The sequence below is a fragment of the Dromaius novaehollandiae genome, chromosome 1, assembly GCF_036370855.1.
Source record: "Dromaius novaehollandiae isolate bDroNov1 chromosome 1, bDroNov1.hap1, whole genome shotgun sequence".
Classification (NCBI taxonomy): domain Eukaryota; kingdom Metazoa; phylum Chordata; class Aves; order Casuariiformes; family Dromaiidae; genus Dromaius; species Dromaius novaehollandiae.
In genome coordinates, this window is record NC_088098.1 from 62,862,561 (window position 1) to 62,883,814 (window position 21,254).

Sequence of the window (21,254 nt, forward strand, 5' to 3'; positions counted from 1 at the left end):
CCAAGCTTCTGACATAGGCCTCTTCCTCCTGTCAGCTTCTTACCTTCAGGAAGCAGGTAACCAGCTAGTTAAACATGTGTATATATCTCACATTTTTAGACTGAATGCTTGGCCTGACTGCCACAACAGGTCCCTGCAGATGACTAATTTATCAATACTCCAGCTTTCTAATATGCCACCCTCTCAGTATTCCATCTTTGTGTGGCAGTCTTATAGATAAATGATTTGAAACATTGTATTTAAGGAAGCTTAGCATATGCCATTATTTCTTTTGAAAAAAATAAAGACTGGGAGGAGTGTCTTGCAGACTGAAGTCATCCTACACCAGAACTGCTACAGGGCCCAAGAACACAGGAGTGGAAAGGACTTCTTCAAACACATCAGTAGCAAAAGAAAGATGAGGGAAAATGTGAGCCCGCTGCTGAATGGGGTGGGTGCCCTGGTGATGGAGGATACAGAGAAGGCAGAGTTACTGAATGCCTTCTTTGCTTCAGACTTTACTGCTAAGGCCAGCCCTCAGGAGTCCCAGACCCTGGAGACAAGAGAGACAGTCTGGAGAAAGGAAGACTTTCCCTTGTTCAAGGAGGATTGGGTTAGAGATCATTTAGGTAAACCTGACACACACAAATCCATGGGCCCTGATGGGATGCACCCACAAGTGCTGAGGGAACTGGCAGATGTCATTGCTAGACCACTCTCCATCCACTCTGAAAGGTCATGGAGAACAGGAGAGGTGCCCGAGGATCAGAAGAAAGACAGTGTCACTCCAGTCTTCAAAAAGGGCAAGGAGGAGGACCCAGGAAACTACAGGCCAGTCAGCCTCACCTCCATCCCTGGAAAGGTGGTGGAGCAGCTCACCTTGGATGTCCTCTCTAAGCATGTGGAGGAAAAGGTGGTGATCAGGAGTAGTCAGCATGGATTCACCAAGGGGAAATCATGCTTAACCAACCTGATAACCTTCCAGGATGCAATGACTGCCTGGGTGGATGAGGGGGGAGAGCAGTGGATGTTGTCTGCTTCAGCAAGGCTTTCAACACTGTCTCCCATAGCATCCTCATAGGCAAGCTCAGGAAGTGTGGGTTAGATGAGTGGACAGTGAGGTGGATTGAGAACTGGCTGAGTGGCAGAACTCAGAGGGTTGTGATCAGCAGCGCAGTCTAGTAGGACGTCTGTAGCTAGCAGTGTCCCCCAGGGGTCAGTACTGGGTCCAGTCTTGTTCAACTTACTCATCAATGACCTGGATGACCCTCAGCAAATTTGCTGATGAAACAAAACTGGGAGGAGTGGCTGATACACTACGGGGCTGTGCTGCCATTCGGAGGGACCTGGACAGGCTGGAGAGATGGGCGGAGAGGAACCTCCTCAAGCTCAACAAAGGCAAGTGCAGGGTCCTGCACCTAGGGAGGAATAACCCCATGCACCAGTACAGGCTGGGGGTTGACTGCTGGAAAGCAACTCTGCGGAGAAGGACCTGGGAGTCCTGGCGGACACCAGGTTGACCATGAGCCAGCAACATGCCCTTGTGGCCAAGGCGGCCAATGGTATCCTGGGGTGCATTAGGAAGAGTGTTGCCAGCAGGTTGAGGGAAGTGGTCCTCCCCCTCTACTCAGCCCTGGTGAGGCCTCATCTGGAGCACTGTGTCCAATTCTGGGCTTCTCAGTACAAGAGAAACACGGCACTACTGGAGAGAGTCCAGCATAGGGCTACAAGGATGATCAGGGGACTAGAGCATCTCTCTCATGAGGAAAGGCTGAGAGAGCTGGGCCTGTTCAGCCTGGAGAAGAGAAGACTGAGAGGGGATTTGATCAAGGTATACAAATATCTAAAGGGAGGGTGTCAAGAGGATGGAGCCAGACTCTTTTCAGTGGCACCCAGCAACAGGACAAGAGGCAACAGGCACAAACTGAAACACAGGAAATTCCATCTGAATCTAAGAAAAAACTTCTTTACTGTGAGGGTGACAGAGCACTGGAACAGACTGCCCAGAGAGGTTGTGGAGTCTCCTTCTCTGGAGATATTCAAAACCCACCCAGACACGATCCTGCCCAACATCCTCTAGGTGACCGTGCTTGAGCAGGGCGGGGTGGACTAGATGATCTCCAGAGGTCCCTTGCAACCTCAACCATTCTGTGATTCTGTAACACATCAGGCTTCTTGGCTATGTTATAGTGAGCTACTTCATCAATGCAAGAGTAACAGTACAGGGATTTTCCTCCCTCTTGGCATTTAAGCAGGTGAGTCTTAAGTGTTACAAAGGAGATCTGCTAATCTTAGGAGTAAGAGAACTCCAGGTCCTTCTGTTCCACACTACCAAGATGCTGCATGACAGGTAGCTAGCAGATATGGATAAATAATGACCTCTGCTAAATGCATGCACATGTGCCTTTTCCCCTCACTATGAAAGAGGTAAGAGGTTATCTCTCAATAGCACTCAGGAGTTCATTTCTGGCTCTGGTACATGCTGCAGACAGGCAGGAATAGTTAGCAAGTACATGGCCATCCCCAGCCGCCCCTATCCTGAGGTGTGGAGCACACCACCTCCTTTGAGCAGAAATAAATTGGCATCCATGCAGAGGGGGCTATGCCATCTTCCCTGCAGAGCTGAATTATTTTCCAAGATGGGTTTTGAACAGTCACCGTGCACAAGGAGAGTTTGAAGACTGGGGGCAGACTGGCACTATGTGTCGAGGCAGGAAACAGAAACCCAAGCAGGCAGGAAAGGGAGGGAAAAGGCTGCAGGAACACCCCAGATGGGGGCACAGCTTTCCCAAGGGACACCCATCCAGACTACAGGAGGAGGTCGAAAAGATGAAGTGAGCAGAAAGACACTCAAGGGAAAAGAGAGTGAACAGTTCATAACTAAGGAACAGCGGTTGGGCCAAAGGCTTGACCTCAAACAACATGGGCTAGGTTATGAGCTAGTAGAACTGGATGCAGCTGGAAAGCCAGACCTGGGAATGAACATAGCCCGAGAAGAAAAGCAAAGCATGAAAGGGACTAGCTAATATTTTTTTTCCCCTCTAACAAACTTCTCCCTCTTAATATTTCAGCATGAAAAGACTCACTTCTAACCATACCACCTTCTTTGTACTATGCTCACAAAGTCTTGCCCATAGAAACACTGTGAGTGACATACTTCCACAAAAATCACTAGTGCATCATCCCTAGTGTTTTCTCCTTTCAAATCTGTGTCACTAAGCCATTTTGATGTCTCCCCCCCCCCCCACCCAGACTTTTCTCCCTTTTTAACCCACTGCCCTACAGTAGGGCACAAGACTGCTTTTTGCTTATTTGAATTGACTCAATTTGTACATTCTTTTTATACCTGAATTATCGTCAACCTAAAGGGCTGTCTCCCCCATCAGTCCCTGTGCTTCAGTGATAATGTGACTGACAGCTCAAAGTATTACAACAATGCTATATGTCAACCTTGTCCCTTGCCTTAGTTCACATCAAGGACAAAAAAACAATTTTTTCCTAGTCATTAACAAAATTATTGAAATTCATTTTTTATTCCATTATGGACTAAGAACATAAAGAGATTTCTTGCCAGCTCTGTAGTGTTTTTCACACTTTTTATATCATGATATGTTTATGTTATTTTCTCAAATGGTTTCTGTGAATGCTTTAAATAATTCCTCATTAAATCTACTTAGAAGCTGAACAATGGGTTAGTAAAACAGCAGAAATGGGAATGGGTAGAAGCAGACTATATATACATATATATTCAGTTCCTTTCTTTCATTATACATTTCACAAAAAGCACACTTAGAAAGGTCTGATGATTTATGAAGTACTTATTCATTAACAGAGACACACATTTTAAACATTTCAAAAGAGAAAAAGAAAGGTCTTATAAACACAGAAATCATCATACTTCTGTCTTGTTGATTATCCAACTCTGAAGGAAACATAAGTGTCTAAGATACACTTTAAATGTATTTTGGGCCACAAACATGGCCAAACCAAAAATACTTGCACTATTTCTTGGGTAAAGAAGGGCCTGATCCAAAACTTGAAGAAGTCAGAGGGAATGGTACTTTAGTAGGCTTTGGAACAACCACCATAAGGTACCACTATAACATTTCACAGCCCTACAAAATGCAGACAGAGAGATACTTACAATTAGGGATACTAGTCTTGATTAAAGAATTGCTGGTGAGCTTATTCCATAGATCACAACATCCCAAGGAACTGCTCTATTACACAGTTAAAATATCAGCATGCCTAATTTAAAGAGGGACTCACTTCTGCTTTGCCTATTTTATGAGACGAGCACAGTATTGAATATTCCTGTATATTTGATGGTAAAATCAGTAAGTCACGAAACCACATTAAACCTTGTCATAAAAGAAGATAAAGACAGAGAACATTTGGTATCAACATTTTAAAGAGATTTAAATAGCTGTTTCAGTTAATTGAAAATAGTGGATTCCAAAGCCCAAAGTTTAAATAGACTACAGCAAATATCTGTGATGTGTCACCTGCATATCTATTTAGTTAGAAACAACCAGAAATCTAATGGATTTTACTGGAGAACTTCAAAAGATGATGGTACTTTTTGCCATTCCATCCAATAATAAGGTAATAACTTGGATATGCAGAGAAAAATGTCAATAACCTTTTGATGAATATATCAGTAAGGCATGGATTTCACTGCAATTCTTTTTTTTTTTTTTTTTTTTTTTTTTTAAACCATTTAAATAAATGGTTTGGGGCTTCCATTAGAAAGAAGTTTTATTTTGGAACTCCTTTCTTTACACTGTAAAAAATACAAATAGAAATTAAATGAACCCTCTAGCACTGCAGTGAATTCATGTCATAATAGCTAAATTATATTGTAGAAGCCAAATTATATTGATCAGCATGAAATGTATGTTTTTGGTCTTATCTGTGGTAACTGGAAAACTAAACGTAAGAGAGGAAAAGCATAGAGTGAAAAGGTCCTATTCACAGTGGCACCAAGAGGTAAAAGTACATTTAGCCAGCTGACTTCTGGATCAGTTACAGCCAACTCATGTCCTTGGCAAGGATACTGTTCTTCAGATTCAAAACGGCCTCCACAAGGACAATGTACCATGCTTGAAATGGCATAAATAATGTAATGCTCATTAAGCTTAGTTAAATGAGCATATCAGATGCAGGAAATGGCCCCAAGGGCAGGAAGATATATACACATATCCGTGTATATGCATTAATATCACTCATTAAACAATGAACATTTATATGCACAGATACGGCATGTTACAAAAACCACAGAAAACAGAACTATGCAGAACAAAAAGTGAACACAGATAATAAATTAATAATGACTAAATTACCATTTTTGGGAAGAGCGCCACATTCAGTTAAAACACCCGATTTTAAAAACCCTGCTAAAAACACAATAAAACCCAATTTTCATGAGCAGTACGAGACAAATTGCACCAATATTGCACGCGTCTTGCAATTGCCAGTAACCTGCCTGGTTACACAAACTCAGAGACAACTTCCATTTACAGGTCCACCATCAACACAAAAACATTCTCTGTAGATAAATATACAATATATTCATAGTTGAGGACTCAAAAAAAAAATTCCACGGTTCTTTAATTAGGCAAGCAGCAATTTGCATTCAGGCAGTGAATTTTTTCTCCCTATATAATGTATAGAATTATCAAAATAAAGCTTTTTTTTTTTTTTTTTTTTTTTTTTTAAATAACAGGCTTAAAGATCTTTCATGCTCCAACCGCTTTGTGTTGCTTGGATGAAGCAAGTCAAACTTATCCACCTGAACAAGCAGAGCAGACTGACAGTCTGGCCTGTGCTTAAGGCTTGTTAAAAATTATATGGCTGCACATATATATTATTTAGTAGTGGTGACTGAGTTAACTACCTGCCCTGCTTTTCAAGAATAAACTGTTTCATTTAATGTACAGATAAATCCGTACTGTAAATAAACTGGAATCCTGAATCACAGAATAAAATTATTTGTTAACATGAAATAATCATGTAAAGAGTTATCAATTCCTAGTCATATTGATTTTCTTTTTCATCAATCTGCAATATTTCTTAACAAATAAGAAGTAAGAAATGTTAAAAACTGTTCACACCTGCTATTAAATTCATTCCAACAGATGACTTAAGCATTATAGTAATAGAGGCTGAATGATCCAGGAGGTGATAAAGTTCTACAAAGCACCCCCTCTGCAAAATTTAGGTCTGAAATGATATTTTTCCTCAAAGGCCTTATCCCATGATTATTTTTAAAAGAAGCTGTGCTTCCTTCAGTGTTCAGATTTCTAATAGCCCTGCTGTTTCAGAAGCAAGAGAAGCTGTGCATAAAAAAAGTAAGGTTTAGGTACTGAAGTAACGTTTATGGTAGCAGGATTTAGAAGTCTGCAAGGAGCTTTGTGACATTGGCATTAAAGTTCAAAAGCAAAGCTGGGACCATTTTTTTTTGGCAAAATACTCCTAAACAAACAAAAAATGTGCACATCTACAGACTTTCAGCATAAAATTTATTTATCCCACAATGAAAGAAGACACAAACTCGCTATCAAAAATGCTTTCCCCTACCTTTCCAATGTTGTAAGGTGCACAGGCTCGTCCCTGGGAACAGGCTCCAGTGTGGACAGTAGCATCAGCCCGAGCCTTCCTCAGTCATTTTCCCAGCCCCTTCATGCGCAAGGGCAAAGCCAGCTTTACCTCCTACCAAGCCTTCCTATCCATAGTATTCCATCTGAAGATGCTTTCCCATATCTTCCCACTTCCTCAACAACATGAAGAAGCAGGAGCAGAAGCCAAGAATCTTGTTTCACAGGTAAGCCCACAGAGAACACTTTTGTTTTAACATAATTTTAAGGAAAAACACACATGAGCCTTCAGTTACAAGGAGAAAGACATTCTGTACAATATTTCTGAAAAATGCCACCCTAAACACTGCCTCTTTGTGCAAAAAAGCACAAAATTCAGGACAACAAAATGAAAACAGCAGCAGTGCATATTCCTCATCACTTATGCCTTGTGTGGAGGTGACTAAGCACCTCACAGCTCACACCAAAGGCCCTTAAATCAATACTCTTCGACACTAAGGAGCACCCTACTCAGCAGACCCTCTTGCTCCACATAGTATTAAACTGTCATTGAGCTACATCAAACAGATTAATGCATTCCCAGCTAAGTTAGCCTTCACAGGTGACACCTCTTCCAATTTAAAGGGCAATTAACAAAGACATCCCTGAAGTAATTCCCCTTGAGTCCCAACTTAAAGTATTAACTGGAAGACTTGTCAGGGTCTTCATATTTGGGTGATTGAGTTTTTTCATTATCATTTTCCCTGTCAGCTTAAAGAATTACTTTCTACCTACAGATGCTATCTCAGAGACTCTATTAGGAACTCTCTACAAGAATTTCTTTCAACACAGAATTTCTGCAAATTTAGTTAACTTTTATGCTAAGAATGCAAAAGAACAAACAAAACAAAAAACTAGTTCTGCAGACCTTTCCTAAAAAAAAATTAAATTTTGTTTGTATCAAACTGTGATTCAAATTTGATTTGCATATAAGCATAGAGCTATAGCAGAAATTAATCTTGGATGATTTTATATTAAGAGTATATAGTATATACTCTTAATTACTTATGCATAGGTGGTGAGCTTAGTGCTCAAGCAGTTGCTGTATTATTAAATGGCTTATCCTTATGCTGTCTTTATCTTCCACATTAGTCTCTTCTTGTGAGAATTAAATGCCATTCTGTAAATCAGCCTTGAAAGACACCTGAAAAGCAAGCAAACTTTCAGGTTTAATGTGCTTTCAGAAACAAGCAACTCGCTCAAACTACCTATTTTTATAGTGGTTTTTATTTTCACAAGTTTTAGAGACATTATGTTATGAAAAGGTCTTGTAACAATGAAGAATAGAATCTAAAAACTACACAACCAGCCTGGCTCTACAGAAACTAGTGGAGCTAGCCTGGGTTATATCAACTAAAAATCTGACCTCAGCTAGCCTTTGAATTTGAGAGAAATATGTCACTTTTTATGGCTACTTCCCCTTTTCTTTTTTAATAAAGTAAAATATGACTGTACAGAATTCTCTAGAAGGAAAGGGATTATTCATTATGATTTAAGTAATTCCTTTTCTCAAGAAATAGGAAATATTTTACTATTCAAAGAGTTTTCTTGTATGGAATTTTAAACACTGAGAACTGCACTGTGGTACACACAAAGGAAAACAATGCAGAAAAGAAGTACCTATGAGTTTGGGTCTCATGTCAACCAAAGAGAAAACATAATGCTAATTGTGGCTGACTCTTCAGCCACCTGTATAGGGGTGAACACTGAAGGCATGATTCTCTGTCTCAAGAGCCTCTTACTTCAGCTGCATCACCCATACAAAGATCTTATTGGAGTTAATTTTAAGCTAGAATTAGGGCACTTTAAATTCCTCATTGAGAATTTCCATGCTAACATAGTCTACCATAGATGACCTGATTCTATTACCAGGTCATCTGTGGTAGACTTTTTCTGTCTTGTTCTTTCCTTGAAGAAGTCAGGAGAAACATATTTCATATTTGGGACTGTGGGTCACCTCATTTTCAGGCCCTGTATATGAAATTCAGGAAGGAGTTTAAATGCAACTGCAAAGGAAAGGTCACTTCTAATACAGTGTTACACACTGTGCAGCTGTCCAGTTCAGCCTCACGCTTTCTATATGCCTGGACTTCTTCACATATTTAAGGAAACAGCCACATGCAAAAGAGGGCTGAAAGTGTGCTGGGCATATACTGGCTGGTTCTCTCTATCAGAAGAATAAAGATTTTATAGTGTAAAAATATGCATTACTAACAAAAGGAAGGGAGAAACAGGAAGGAGTAAAATCATAGGCCTAAACGCCATCCATAAATTGCCACTCCAGCTTAGTGTACAGCAATACCACAGCAAAGCTAAATGCATACTGTTACCTGGGGAAAAAGAAACAAGATACTTGGAAATGGACCAAGTGGTATTTCTAGGCACAGCAATTAGAAGCTATTAGTTCAATTCAAAAGTCATACTGCCACAGCTTGATGTCAAAGGGACACACATGGTGATTTGAAGTTGAGTGGCAGTCAAGAGAAAACCAAGTAAGAAAGAGCAATCTTTCTTGAGCGGTCTTTAATTCAGTTGGCCTTCACTAGTAAGCTTACATGCTGGGATCCTCCTCTGAAGAAAGCAGTAAACGGCAATCCCAGTTTTCCATCTACCAGGGAGCCAGTAGCAGTCAAATCCGGGGCCAGATAGAGGCCAGGGCAGCTTCTTCTTCCAAGCAGAAAGTCTAGGAGAAGGTGCAACAAGAAGACAGGCAGAGCTGGACTACTGGCTCGCAGTCTCCCAATGCGGGGAGCTAATGAAACAACAGGGAAGCCCACACATCACAGGGGTGAAGTTTTTGCATGAGGGGGAATTTTTCAGGACTTTAAAAAGCCTGAATGCATTTAATTCAGGCTTGCACCATTCCTCCTCCAAAACCGAAGACACAGCTTCAACTCCAGTTGTCCTTTGTTCCAGATTGTTAGAATTTGGACACTGTTCTTTTGTGGCCTATATGATGAAGAAGTAGGTGGTGGTTGCTACATCTCTTGATTATTTGCTTGACTATGCAAAACATCAGGGGAAAGACACTCTTTCTGACATTAGGCTTTTAAAAATTCTCTCTAAAAACAGTAGAATAACATCCTTCACTGTCCCTCGCTTTCAGGAAAAAAGATAATTAGACAGATGGCAAAAAATCCTACTTGGTGCATCATTCATTTGATCAGTTAACAGTAATAAGAAATTTTCCTGAAGCTACTAAGCTTGGTGAGACTAATGTTGAACAACTCCCTACCTCATCCTCAACCTGATTCTAACATGGGCTCCCACTAATATGGGAGTCTGAGTGCTCAAAAAAATCATATTTGAACCTGTCAAGTGTCACAGGTTGCCACTAAGGTCATGTGAGGGCATAAAATTCTGATAAACTGCATTCAGAAAGCTGCGACCGTTTTAGGTTCATAAGGAAAATTAAAACATAAATCAGTAACACTGTCTTCAGACAGTGCTTGTACTTTGAATATGTAGAGATGTACCTAAAGCATTGGGCAAGACGCTAGATAAATTTTTTCGGGATGATTCTACTTTTCAGGCTGCTTCGTCCTTTAGCCTCTGCTAATGCAAAAAGTCAGAGGCTACATCAGTGTTTCTCAACCTGTGGTCCATGAGTCTATGGTATTTCATGAGACATCACAGTGGTCCATGAAAATAGTGAAAAAAAAATTAATGCATGAAGACATTGTCAGCAGCTAAAGCGCCCCGCATTCAAAGATCACATTATTTTTTCATTAGTACTATCAATTTTGCAATACAGTAAATTCGTGTTTATCTATTTGTTAAGCACTCTTCTTTTTTAAACCATGACTTCTTCCCAACCATCAACTTGCAGATACAATACACAGTCAGGGTTCTTCACACAAAGGTGAGCAAGTCCTTGGATTAAAAATCGGTTGTCTTAGGCCTGATGCCCCCTTGTGAATTGTACATTAGAAGTACAATTAGAAGTAGAGTTACAATTAGAAGAGTTTTGTCAATTGTATCTTGGAAGATTGCCGTGTTTGGGCATGTTAAGTGTTCATCAGAAAGAAAACGATCCTCATTCCATCATAGGATGAAAAGGACACTGCCAATGTTTAGGGAACAGATTCCTGTCTATAGGGTAGAAAAAGAGCACATGGACTTCCATTTCTTAGCACACTTCTGTCTCCTCCGAATCACAAAAAAATATTGCCAAAACTGCTCACGGAGGCTTCTTCTGAAGTCAAGCGAGTATTACCAGCATATTTTAGACTGTTGCCAGAAGAACACAAAGGAATTGCTAAAAGATGATTATAATTTGTTTTATAAATTTTCAAGTCTTTGCTTTCCCCCACCTCTTTTTTTTTCCCCCCAGGAGCCAACATTTGGTTTTCTGACTGCAGTGTTCCTAACGAGAAAGTCTTGTTGAGGCTCTCTGCAGCGCTACATTTGTCTGTCATTTCTTCATCTGTGTAGGTGTTACTTGCATGGCATTACTCAAAGGCTGCTGTGATATTGCTGGCACTAACTGAGATAAAACATGTTATGGGGTATTACTCAGTTTTCCAGAATAGACATTTACTTCAGCAGAAACAGCTTTCTGGGGTTTAACTTTTACAGTTTCTACTTATGCCTTTTGTATATAACAAATTTCAAAACAAAGAATGAAAAAATTTACCACCAGACAAGAGTGTGCACATATAAAAGATTAAAGTTCTGCTCAAAAACAGATCCTCCCCTAGAGTGATTTCTAAGAAAAGAGAAAATATTATTTTGTCTGTCAGGAGAAGAAAGATGATAGCACCTTTGAAATGGCGTTCCAGTTTGCATTTCCATTTTATGCATTGTTCTAGGGAGATACTACAGTTTGGCAGGAAATGAAGAACAAAAGCTTCCTGACAAGACGAACTTCATGACTCAGCTTATTTAAGCCAAACCTTTTGTGAGCTTAACATTACACTTTAGAAAACCCTGACTGAATACTCCAGTGTGAGTAGGAGAAGGTTATCACTTAGGTTTGTGCATATTGCTAGCTGTTCTGTCATCGGTCCTCATACATCTGACTCCTCCATTAAGTAATGGTCGATTTGTGTTTTCAGTAGGGACTACCAACACAACCACTACATCAAGTACTGCCTGGGGCACAGGGGTGCAGCCTCTGTGGGTGGCAGTGGGAGCTGCACCCACCTACTGCATGGATGGACTTTCCCCACTGCATCTGGAACCAGTTTGGGTCACTGCTGGCACAATGTCAGCTCCTGCCACACGTGTCACAGGAGAAGACATTTTGCTTTTCATGTCACAATAAGGTGCCCAAATTAGATTGCATGTGCAGCGTGGGGAGGGTCCCCTGCTCTGCTAACCACTCAGCACCACATGCACCCAAGGAAAAAATGTTTACCTGGTGTGGCCACGGTTAACCTTTTTTCCTTGTTGAGACGGTGCCCATGGATGAATTCACTCATGGAAGGGGGGCCCCTCAGAAGATATGATTCTGTGGAGGCAGGATGAGGGGGGGCTCTTAATAATTTCTGTAGGTAGGTCCCTGAAGTCCTGGGATGGCTCTGATCACAAAGGGAAGGTGAGAATAGTCTTGCAGGAGATCCAAGAAAAATACATATGGAAACAAAAGAGTTTTACTTTAATTACCTTTCAAAGCCTCATGTATGACAACATCATGTTAATTTGCTTAACAGGTAAAAACCAACCAGTGTTGCCACCCCTTGTCATTTCCACCGCAGGACACCTTGCCTGCCTAGGAAATTCTTGTTCTTATTAGGGGAGGAGGAGATGAGGTTGACTTATACCTCAGCGTCCTGGAGTCGACATATATAAGGCTCCCGGGATGTTCTCTTATCTTTTGCATTGTGACTAGAACATACAGGAACGATTACAGAACGAAAAGGGAACGATTATCTAGGACTCCCCTAGCAGAGAAGCCAGCAGAACCATGGAGATCCCCCCAGCTATAGAGCTTTGACAGGACAGTCACAAGACAAGATGAGAACTCACTGCTTGAACAGCAAAATACTTGCATTATGTTATGAATGGCAGCCATCCCCCTTCAAAAAGTTGTTTGCCCATATGCAGAAAAATTGATCTGAGTGAACACATCCATATATTTTTTTGCACTGATGAAGAAAAAGTGAACATCAGAGCTTAACAAAGAGAGGCTATTTCTTTTGTGTTAAGCACTGAAATGCTCATAGAACACAATCCCTTTTTCTTATTTCAGATGCTCATTTTACCATATGCAATACCTTAACTTGTTATGGAAAACTTGTTAAAGAAAATACATTCATACTAATATTAAAGACATACAAGATGCACTGAGACACTGACAGAATATAGTTCAAAAAACTGCATTAAGGAGGAGGAAATAACATTGTGAGCAGGTGGATCAGAACCACATGTAGCCAGGCTTTGAATTCCGTAGTCATATCCTCCCCACCTCCTTCTCCCCAGTCAAAATAGAAAAAAAATATATATAATGTTTACAATTCAGTGAAAGACTTTAACGAAAATCTGGCCACTGCACTGTACTGTAAAGATCACTGCATGCATACCTTTTCCTCTGAGTGCCACTGCTGACCAGTAAGTTTGGTTGCTGTGGGCCCTGACTATGCAGGAGGAAAGTGTCTATGGTTGGCACGGTGGCTGATGCCTCCTCACTTACTTTAGGGCTGCCGATCTTGCTCTTTCCAAGCTTGCCTTTGCTGCGTCGGGACTGCTCATGGTCGAACTCTAAATCCTCCAGTCGCTGGGTGAGGGCAAGCTTTTGCTGGATAGCCATGCGCAACAGAGAGTTTAGGGTCTTCTTCTCATCCTCTGCAGCTGCTAGCTGCCTTTGCATCTCATCCAGCTGCGTGACGTACTCATCACACCTGGAAAAACAAACAGGACAGAAATCTGGGGAACTGGTCCAAGAACTAACCCTGGCAGGGAGGGCATTCCAGGGCCTCCGTTACAGAGACAGGTTTGGGTCAAAGCTTTGCTGAATATAATCCTGGAAGGAGACAGCCTTAATCCTTCTATTCCCACTTTGAACAAATTTGGACTTGGATCTACATGTTGAAGCTTCCCATTCAGCAGGAGAACCTGTATGTGGAATATCAGAGTAGTCTATGACAATGTAATGTGTTTCTAACACAGATAATGAGCAATGGGAGGGTAGCTTTGGGACTGTCTCTAAGTCAGACCACAAGTAACAATTTTGGGGACTGGTTCATCTAATAACTCACCATGGATAACAATATCCACTAATTAGATAGTGTTATTTACTATAGACAACAATATTTACTTAAGCAAAGTATTACATAAAAGATAAAAAAAGACTGCACGTTCTCTGAACACTTGGCACTTCAGATTTCGTGAAATGAGAAGCCCTCAGTTATTCGCCATTGTTAACTGGTTAAAGACATGTTGTTCAGGAAACCCCACACCTGGAAATGATTTCACACTTAATGACAAGTCACTTGGAGGTGTGCTCACATATCACCAGCTGCTTTTTAATCCTGACCCTCTTTTATCTGTAGGAAAAACTACCCTGATTTCATTCTCTAGATCTCTGAGTCAGATTTTGAAACACACTCCTTTCTCATATGATTTAAGAAGCAATTCAGTTTAGTCCTGCTTTAAACAATAATTGCTAAAGTTAACAGGAAGAGCAAGGCATTCCAGTATGGTCTTAAAAATAGAACCATCTATTCAATAAGAGCCAAGAGTCATAAAAGTATACCAGTAGTGAAATGCTTCACAGGTAGCAGTACTGTCTGAGCATCAGACATTTGTAGCAACATCAGATGCTCCACATAAGACTTTTTCACTTGTAATAACGCAGCTTTTGCCAAATCCTCTCTCATATGTGATCTCTATAAATCTAAATAGCTTTGTAATGTAATTATGATAATGTAATGGATGCCGATTTAGCTTAATCAGTATTATCCACAGAAAACAAACATCAAGAAAACCATTTTACTTTTCCTTCTCAAAATATATGACTCCATAAACCTTTGAATTACTGCACACCAAATGATGAAATATATTTTTCCATAACTTTAATCTTCTCCTTGGGAAGCTGAAATAAACTGTACTTGAAGATTCTTAATCATTCTTCACACACAAATCACATGCATATATTGCACAATCCTTTTGAATAATTTAGGCATTTTAATTGGAAGCAAAATGACTAAGCCAGCCATAGGTTCAGCTACAGTTTCAGTAACTTTCTTCTGCAGAACCTTAACAGGCATGACTGTCTTTATTTAAGCTGTGAGGAACACAGATATTTCTGAAATGTTGGTTGGCTCAAAATCATCTTGCACACCTCTTTCTGCTGCAAGCTTTGTGATGTTCATGGATGCTTTAGCCAGTTTCTTTGATGAAGTCCCTAGAATGAAATCAGCATCCTGGAGATTAAACTCAATCCATTTGAAATAGGAATGACTATAAGATCTGTGTTATCAAAGTTTAAAATTCTCTTTCTTGCAACAAGATGTGTACTGTATCAACCTCTCTCTCTCACACTTTTGCCTTTAATTTGTCTAGAAGAAACAGATATCTTTTTTTTTTTCCAAATACATTTTCTGTTGGAAATTAAAACAAAAACAAGTAACATCTGCAGCAACACCTGCAGCACAGTGCCACTAGAGGAACTGACTACCTTGCTTTAGTAAGGCAATGAGCCAATTTTCTTCCTGGAAAAAGATTGGTTTTCCTCAGGCTGAAGGATGTGTAGGCAACGAGACATCTATTTTGTAAAACAGTGTAATTGAGCAGTTAAGAAACATAAAGCTTCACAAAGATGGATATTACTAAAGGAGCTTTAGACAAACCTGCCTTTCCTTGCCTGCTGTAAACTATAATAAGCTGGCTCTAGAAATGTGGATACATTAGATGCTGTCAGGCTGGCCTCATACTCAAACAAAAACAAACTGGTGAATACAACGTTTTCTAATTGTTCTGATTAATTATATGCCCTTCCTAGAGATCTCCCCATAACAGCAATACAGAATTCTTGGCAGTTCATTGCAGTGTTTGGGTGGTTCCAGTCATCTGACCTCCACCACGACTCAAAGTTTCCTATTATTTTTCACAAACACAGAGCCCATTGTGTCTGTGTTTTGTTGCTCAAGCTTATATATTTTTTTTGAGAAACTGTTCAGAAAGGTTAAGCCTAAATCAGTCAAGTAAAGGCCATAATTAACTTTAGAAACTGCTGAATCAACAGCCTAAAAGCTCCTTGAAGTCTGCAGCAGTGAAGGTTATTCCGTACAGTGGGAGGCAGCTACTGCCTGCAGCCACAGCATTTCCCTTCACTGAAATATTCCCCGCTATGTGCAAGTGTGGGATGAAAAGAGAAGTGTTTCCAATTAAAAAAGAAAAGCAGCATGACGCACATCTATATTGCCTTTTGCCCACACATTTTATAAACATTCAAGAAGTCTCACAGCATACTGAGGAACAAAAAGGTTAAGAGCTCTTAAGAGAGAGGACTTCTGGCAGGGGTTGACCATCGCGAGTGGGGAAGCTGGGCTCCAGGATGCACCAGGGCTCTGAATGGGGGTTTCAGAAGTGCTCAAATACCAAATAACAAAAGTTGTCCTGTCCCCCTTGAGTCAGAGCTCTTTCCCAATTTTTCCCTTGCCCCAGGATGGGTGCAAGCTGCTAGTGACTATTACATAAACGTGATTCTTACTCTGTTGTCTGGTGGTCTACTGATTGCCAGAGCAGAAGCCAAGATTTCACCTGTTTCTCATTTCCCTTGTCTTGGAAAGGAAGCAGACAGACACATAACCCCACTTATTTTCTATAAACTGATCCAACAAGCTTATATAGGAGTTTAAGGGATTTCTGGTTCCATCTTACTCTCTTGTCTAGGCATGCAAACCAAATACTAAGTCAGGCCTATGCATAATTTAGGTTACATAAATCGGTAGCAGAGCGTGAACTAAAACCCAAAGGCACTGACACTGACAGATCCCTGCTTTAGCCATGTAAGGATAATTCTCTTCTGCTCAAGCAATGCTTTCCCATCTAAGTCACCTCCAGGATCTTTCCTTACTTCCTAATCCATCTTTTCAGTGCATTTTTTTTTCCAGACATTAAACATAAGAAAACATCTTGATGGATAGAGAATAAAATCAGTGCATGCAGTGTCAGGACCGTGGCAGTATCATGAGTAATATTTCTTTCTCTCTCCTTTTGACTATCTCTATTTAGACTGGGAAAGCAAACATATTTAGAGACTCACTAAAGCTAGCTTTCTAAATACTTCATGATGCTGCTTTAAAAGTAGCTCCTTCTCTCCTTCAGCACTAGACTTTTCTTCTCTCTCAACCCCTACTGTAGATGGGAAAACTAATATTTTAAAGAATATATTTTCCATTTGTCCTCCAGATGTGTGCTGGCCCTCAGTCTCACTACTTCACACTCACACGGCTCGTAGCCTGCGTCAGAGACTTGGGGTTGGTGTGAGGGGAAATGACAGGAGAGGCAGAAAAGGCTCATGTCATTTTGCTGGTCTGGGACTACAAGAAGCAGCACAGGACAGAATAAGCAGGCTTATGACAGGAGCTGAGAACTGAAATTCTGCTCTGTCAACCACATGCACCTCACCCATGCATACAGCGACCTTCCCAGCCAAGGCTGAAGCAGCAGAGTTAACACCCCATTAAAATGCCCCAACAAAAATGCCTTTATGAAAGAGTTCTTGCAGAGCAGTACTGTCAGCAGAGCCTACCTAGTGCCCCAAAACATCATCACCGATAAAAGACATTATCTTTAAAAGCAGGAAACTTAGAATGCTTGCAAATGAACAAATTACTGTGTTTAACAGCTACCTACTCATCTCTATTGCCAGATAACTTTAGTGGTCCCAATCAAGTGCACCCTGCCAACCTTCTGCAGCTCTCAACTTTACAAATAGCAGAGATGATGAAGAGAGCCTAGGAAATGGATCCTCCTTTGACCAGAAAGTGTGTTGGATTTTTTGTGGTTTTGAGATCCAAAAGGATTAGTGTGAGAATGGAGAAACCCTTCATTTTTCTGTACTGCTTCTATGGTGTAAGTGGTAACATGGTAGCTCTGTCAAGGGTTTGTTCACAGAAAAGAGGGTTTTATACTCTAAGCTGTTTTATTCTTCTTTCAAACTGTAATGAGGACACAGTCCTGACAGGTTTGAAGTAAATCCAGGATGGAATTAAGGGATCAACAAAGAGAGAAGGAAGAAGCTGTAGAGATCAGAACCGCAGAGATTTTGGGTGGGGAAAACAAATTCAGTAGTAAGTACTATGTGATGCAGGATTACCATGGAAACCACTGTTTTATTTAACAGAAGACTAAACAATTGTTTTTCTGTGCTATTCCATTGAACTGTTACTGCATGGAGAATCTTACATTCTTCCATTTCCAAATAGATTTCTCTTCTTGAATAGACAACTATAGTGTATCAGCTATCTGTCATTTAGATAAATGCTATTCCAAATGGAGTACTCGGAATGAGTCAACCATTTGAACGTTTAGGAAAACTGATTTAATTATAAAGGCCATTAGATTCTGGAGTAGAGAAAGAAAAGGAATTTTTCACAACAGGAAAATCTATAGGAGCACACTAATATGCAAGACTTTGCAGGGACTTTTTGTAAAGAAAATGCTGGGCAAAATTCTTATGGGATACTTTTTGTAGACTATGCAGTATGTTTTTTAATCACTGTATAGTGTTTACCAGCAGTAGAAGATGCTACAGGTGAAATTCAAATCTACTAACGCTACAAGGTAGACAAGGTAGACATCTATAACTCAGCAAGTCACCCAGATTCCCCTTACAGTTCATAGAAGAGAAACAAAAATTTTATCGCATCTTAACACACAATGGCTCAAACAGGTGAGATGAACGGCCCCCTTTAAGTCTAATTCTCACAGAAAAGACACTGCTATCTCCCAGCAGCTTTAGCACATGCCTTAAATCCAACAGAAGTGTTCATTCAGGATGCCTCAGTTGGGTAAAGAGCATTCAGTACGCCAGCAATCTAACATGACCTTTAAATAACAACTTTTAAAGCTTTTCAGATCTGTTCTGCCTCATAGGTTGTTGATTTATGTTCCATGCAAAGACCCTTTGCTTTATGCTCATGATGCCACCCCTCTCCTCAGGAGTTAGCAGGTAGCCTTATGAAATTAGTTCATTCATGTATCTCCTAGAGTAACAAGCTTGTAAAAAGATTTACACATGCATTTCCAAAATACACACAAAACTTTGCTTTCCTGAAGACAATCTCTAGACACCATTGAAATCAATGGAGTTACCTTGGTTCACATCACCTGATGAGTTGGTTCTTTATTATTTCTGTTATGGCCCTACCCGTACTCTTCTGACGATGAAGCTATGACAAATTTGTACGCAGCACCAATGTCATGGCATGTAAATGGCTCCTTCTCCTTCCTTCCTACCTCTCCCAGCTGCCACAGCCACTGTCACTAAGCACCCAGGGACTGCAGGAGGCTGGAAGAGGTGAGATGGCACCTGCATACTAAAGGGAGCACTGGAGAGATGTTGGCATGAGGCATGAAGAAGGCTCATCATTTATGGGCTAAAGCACAAGCAAGAAATCTGCATTGTGTTTGACCAAAAGGGGAGAAAAATCATGACATAATAGAGAAATTTCCTGAGGCTAATACTTTCCTTGATTATTTGGGAGTTAAGAATTTATTGATGAAAGTGTTGTATCTTAAAAAAAAAATTATTCATAGGTCACCTTTAAAAAAGCTGCTAAAATCAAAAGGTCTCCTGAAGAATGTATGGCAGAAGAAAAGGAGAGAGATGATTAATTACTGTCCTGACAGAAAAAACTATTCTGCAGAAGATATGTGACACTTTTAAACCTAAGAAGGAGAAGACAATAAGTCAAATACCACAGCTGTCGAAAATAAGAATTCACAGTGGAGTGGGAAAGTGCAGTGGTCTCACAATTATTTGTGCTGCACTATGGCATAGAATAGTTGATGAAATAGATTTTTCCAGTGGTAAGTAATGAATCTTGTAATTCTGGAAACATAGGGTTTTAAAGATTATCATTAACCATATAATAGCTTTATGTGAGAGAATCACTGTGCACTTCTGAGTGTGAACATCAGTCAAATAAATCTAGCATTTATTTTCCACTTTAAAAAACCCTGCAAATGCAAATAAATTGGAGGTTGATATTGGCCTGTATAACACTTTATTCCAGGTTGTATTGACATTACCATCCTCCAGCTTTATCTTCCAAGGGCATACATCTCAGTAGCATTTCAAAGCTTGCAAGTTTTGCACAGTGTGCAGTACAAGACTCATTCACCTTCATCCAGCAAAGCTCTGCCTTTGCAGAAAATAATTCTGCATCTCCTCCTAAGCACCCAACATACAGAGCTAAGTCTGTTCTCATTCAGCACACATATTTACTTTTGTAAATGTGAACCAGACTGTGAAACCATTTCCCTTACCTGGTTGCAAACATTGCTCGCAAGGATGAGAAGGTTGCTGCATCTTCCTTCAAAGCCTTCAGTTCATTTCGTAGTTTGGTCATGGTTTCAGTCACCATTGCTTTCTCATTTTCGTATTTATTCTTCAAATTGGCTAATGCCACTTCAGCTGTCTGAAAACACAGTCAAAGATACATACTTATCAGACAGATATTTGATAACAGCTAAGATGCCGTGTTTGATTTTACTTCCGATTTCCTTCTTCATTCACACAGTAAGAGAATATTAGACGTAAGCTCCACTGCACTGTCCCCTTACATGACTTCTTTTAAATTATACTCCACAAAGCCAGGAAAAGGAGAAAGAAGTTGAAAGAACCAAGCCAACTTCAATACACCGGGCAGCAACTGGAAACCTTAAATCTCTCTGCAAAACAGCGCAGCTATACATTGAGGGCTCAGCCATGTGAGCAAGTTACTTAAGATCATTTGAACTGCAGCGACCAACCATGCATATACTCTTAACCCATTGCAAACAGGACACGCAGCACATTAGACTCAGCTTCTGTAGCTGAGTGTGAACTGAGCTTTCTGCCAGCTGAGAATTCCCTTACCTTCGATTACTCAAGCCAACTTTGTGTAAGGTAACGGCTAGGACCTGACACCTGCCTTTTGCCTCTGGGCACTGGAAATACTTACTGTTGTACAAAATTACTTTATTTTGTCAGTTTTAACTGCTACAAAAAAGAACAAAAAATTGTGTACATTACAATTTCCACTTAAAAGAAAAGCAAAGAATTGTAGTCATCCTATTCCTTGATTTTTCTGCTTCACTCTTTTTTCCATTTCCTCCATTAAATTGCTTTAATTTCCTGCCCTACTGCTTATAAAATTGTTAGGTTTGTCTTATTTTTGGAAATGAAAAGAATTGAATTTTGTCTGTTTTATTTATGAAGTGTAGTATCATTTTGAAGTTATTCAAAATACATATTTTTATAGAGGCTTTATACCTACTGCTGCTATGAGACTTATTTAAAATTATTACCATTGAAAGACATTAAGAAAAAATGTTTCCTTTTACATTTTCTCAGGGGGCTTTATTGTTGTTTTTTTACTTCATTTACTGCATAATAAGTTGCAGCATTTCACATAGACAATCAGTTTTCCCTGTTGATTTTGTGCATTCTTGAGCCATCAGTAGGGGAGAGAATTGTCAAAAAAC

General features: G+C 40.1%; 1 protein-coding gene across 9 annotated transcripts in view; it reads right to left on the reverse strand.

Annotated features, from left to right (window-relative positions):
* Positions 1-21,254, reverse strand: part of BICD1 (BICD cargo adaptor 1) — a 195,382-nt gene that overhangs the window by 18,332 nt on the left and 155,796 nt on the right. For 3 of the 9 annotated variants that reach the window (XM_064514478.1, XM_064514484.1, XM_064514480.1), the window contains exons 6-7: positions 20,055-20,206; positions 13,249-13,456 (exon numbers count right to left, since the gene is read on the reverse strand). In XM_064514478.1, the coding sequence (XP_064370548.1) occupies positions 13,249-13,456; positions 20,055-20,206 (360 nt within the window). Of the gene's footprint in view, positions 1-5,321; positions 5,376-5,659; positions 9,298-11,973; positions 12,165-13,138; positions 13,457-20,054; positions 20,207-21,254 lie in introns of those variants that run through there. The other 6 variants (XM_064514468.1, XM_064514472.1, XM_026119770.2 and 3 more) reach the window with 5 other exon arrangements.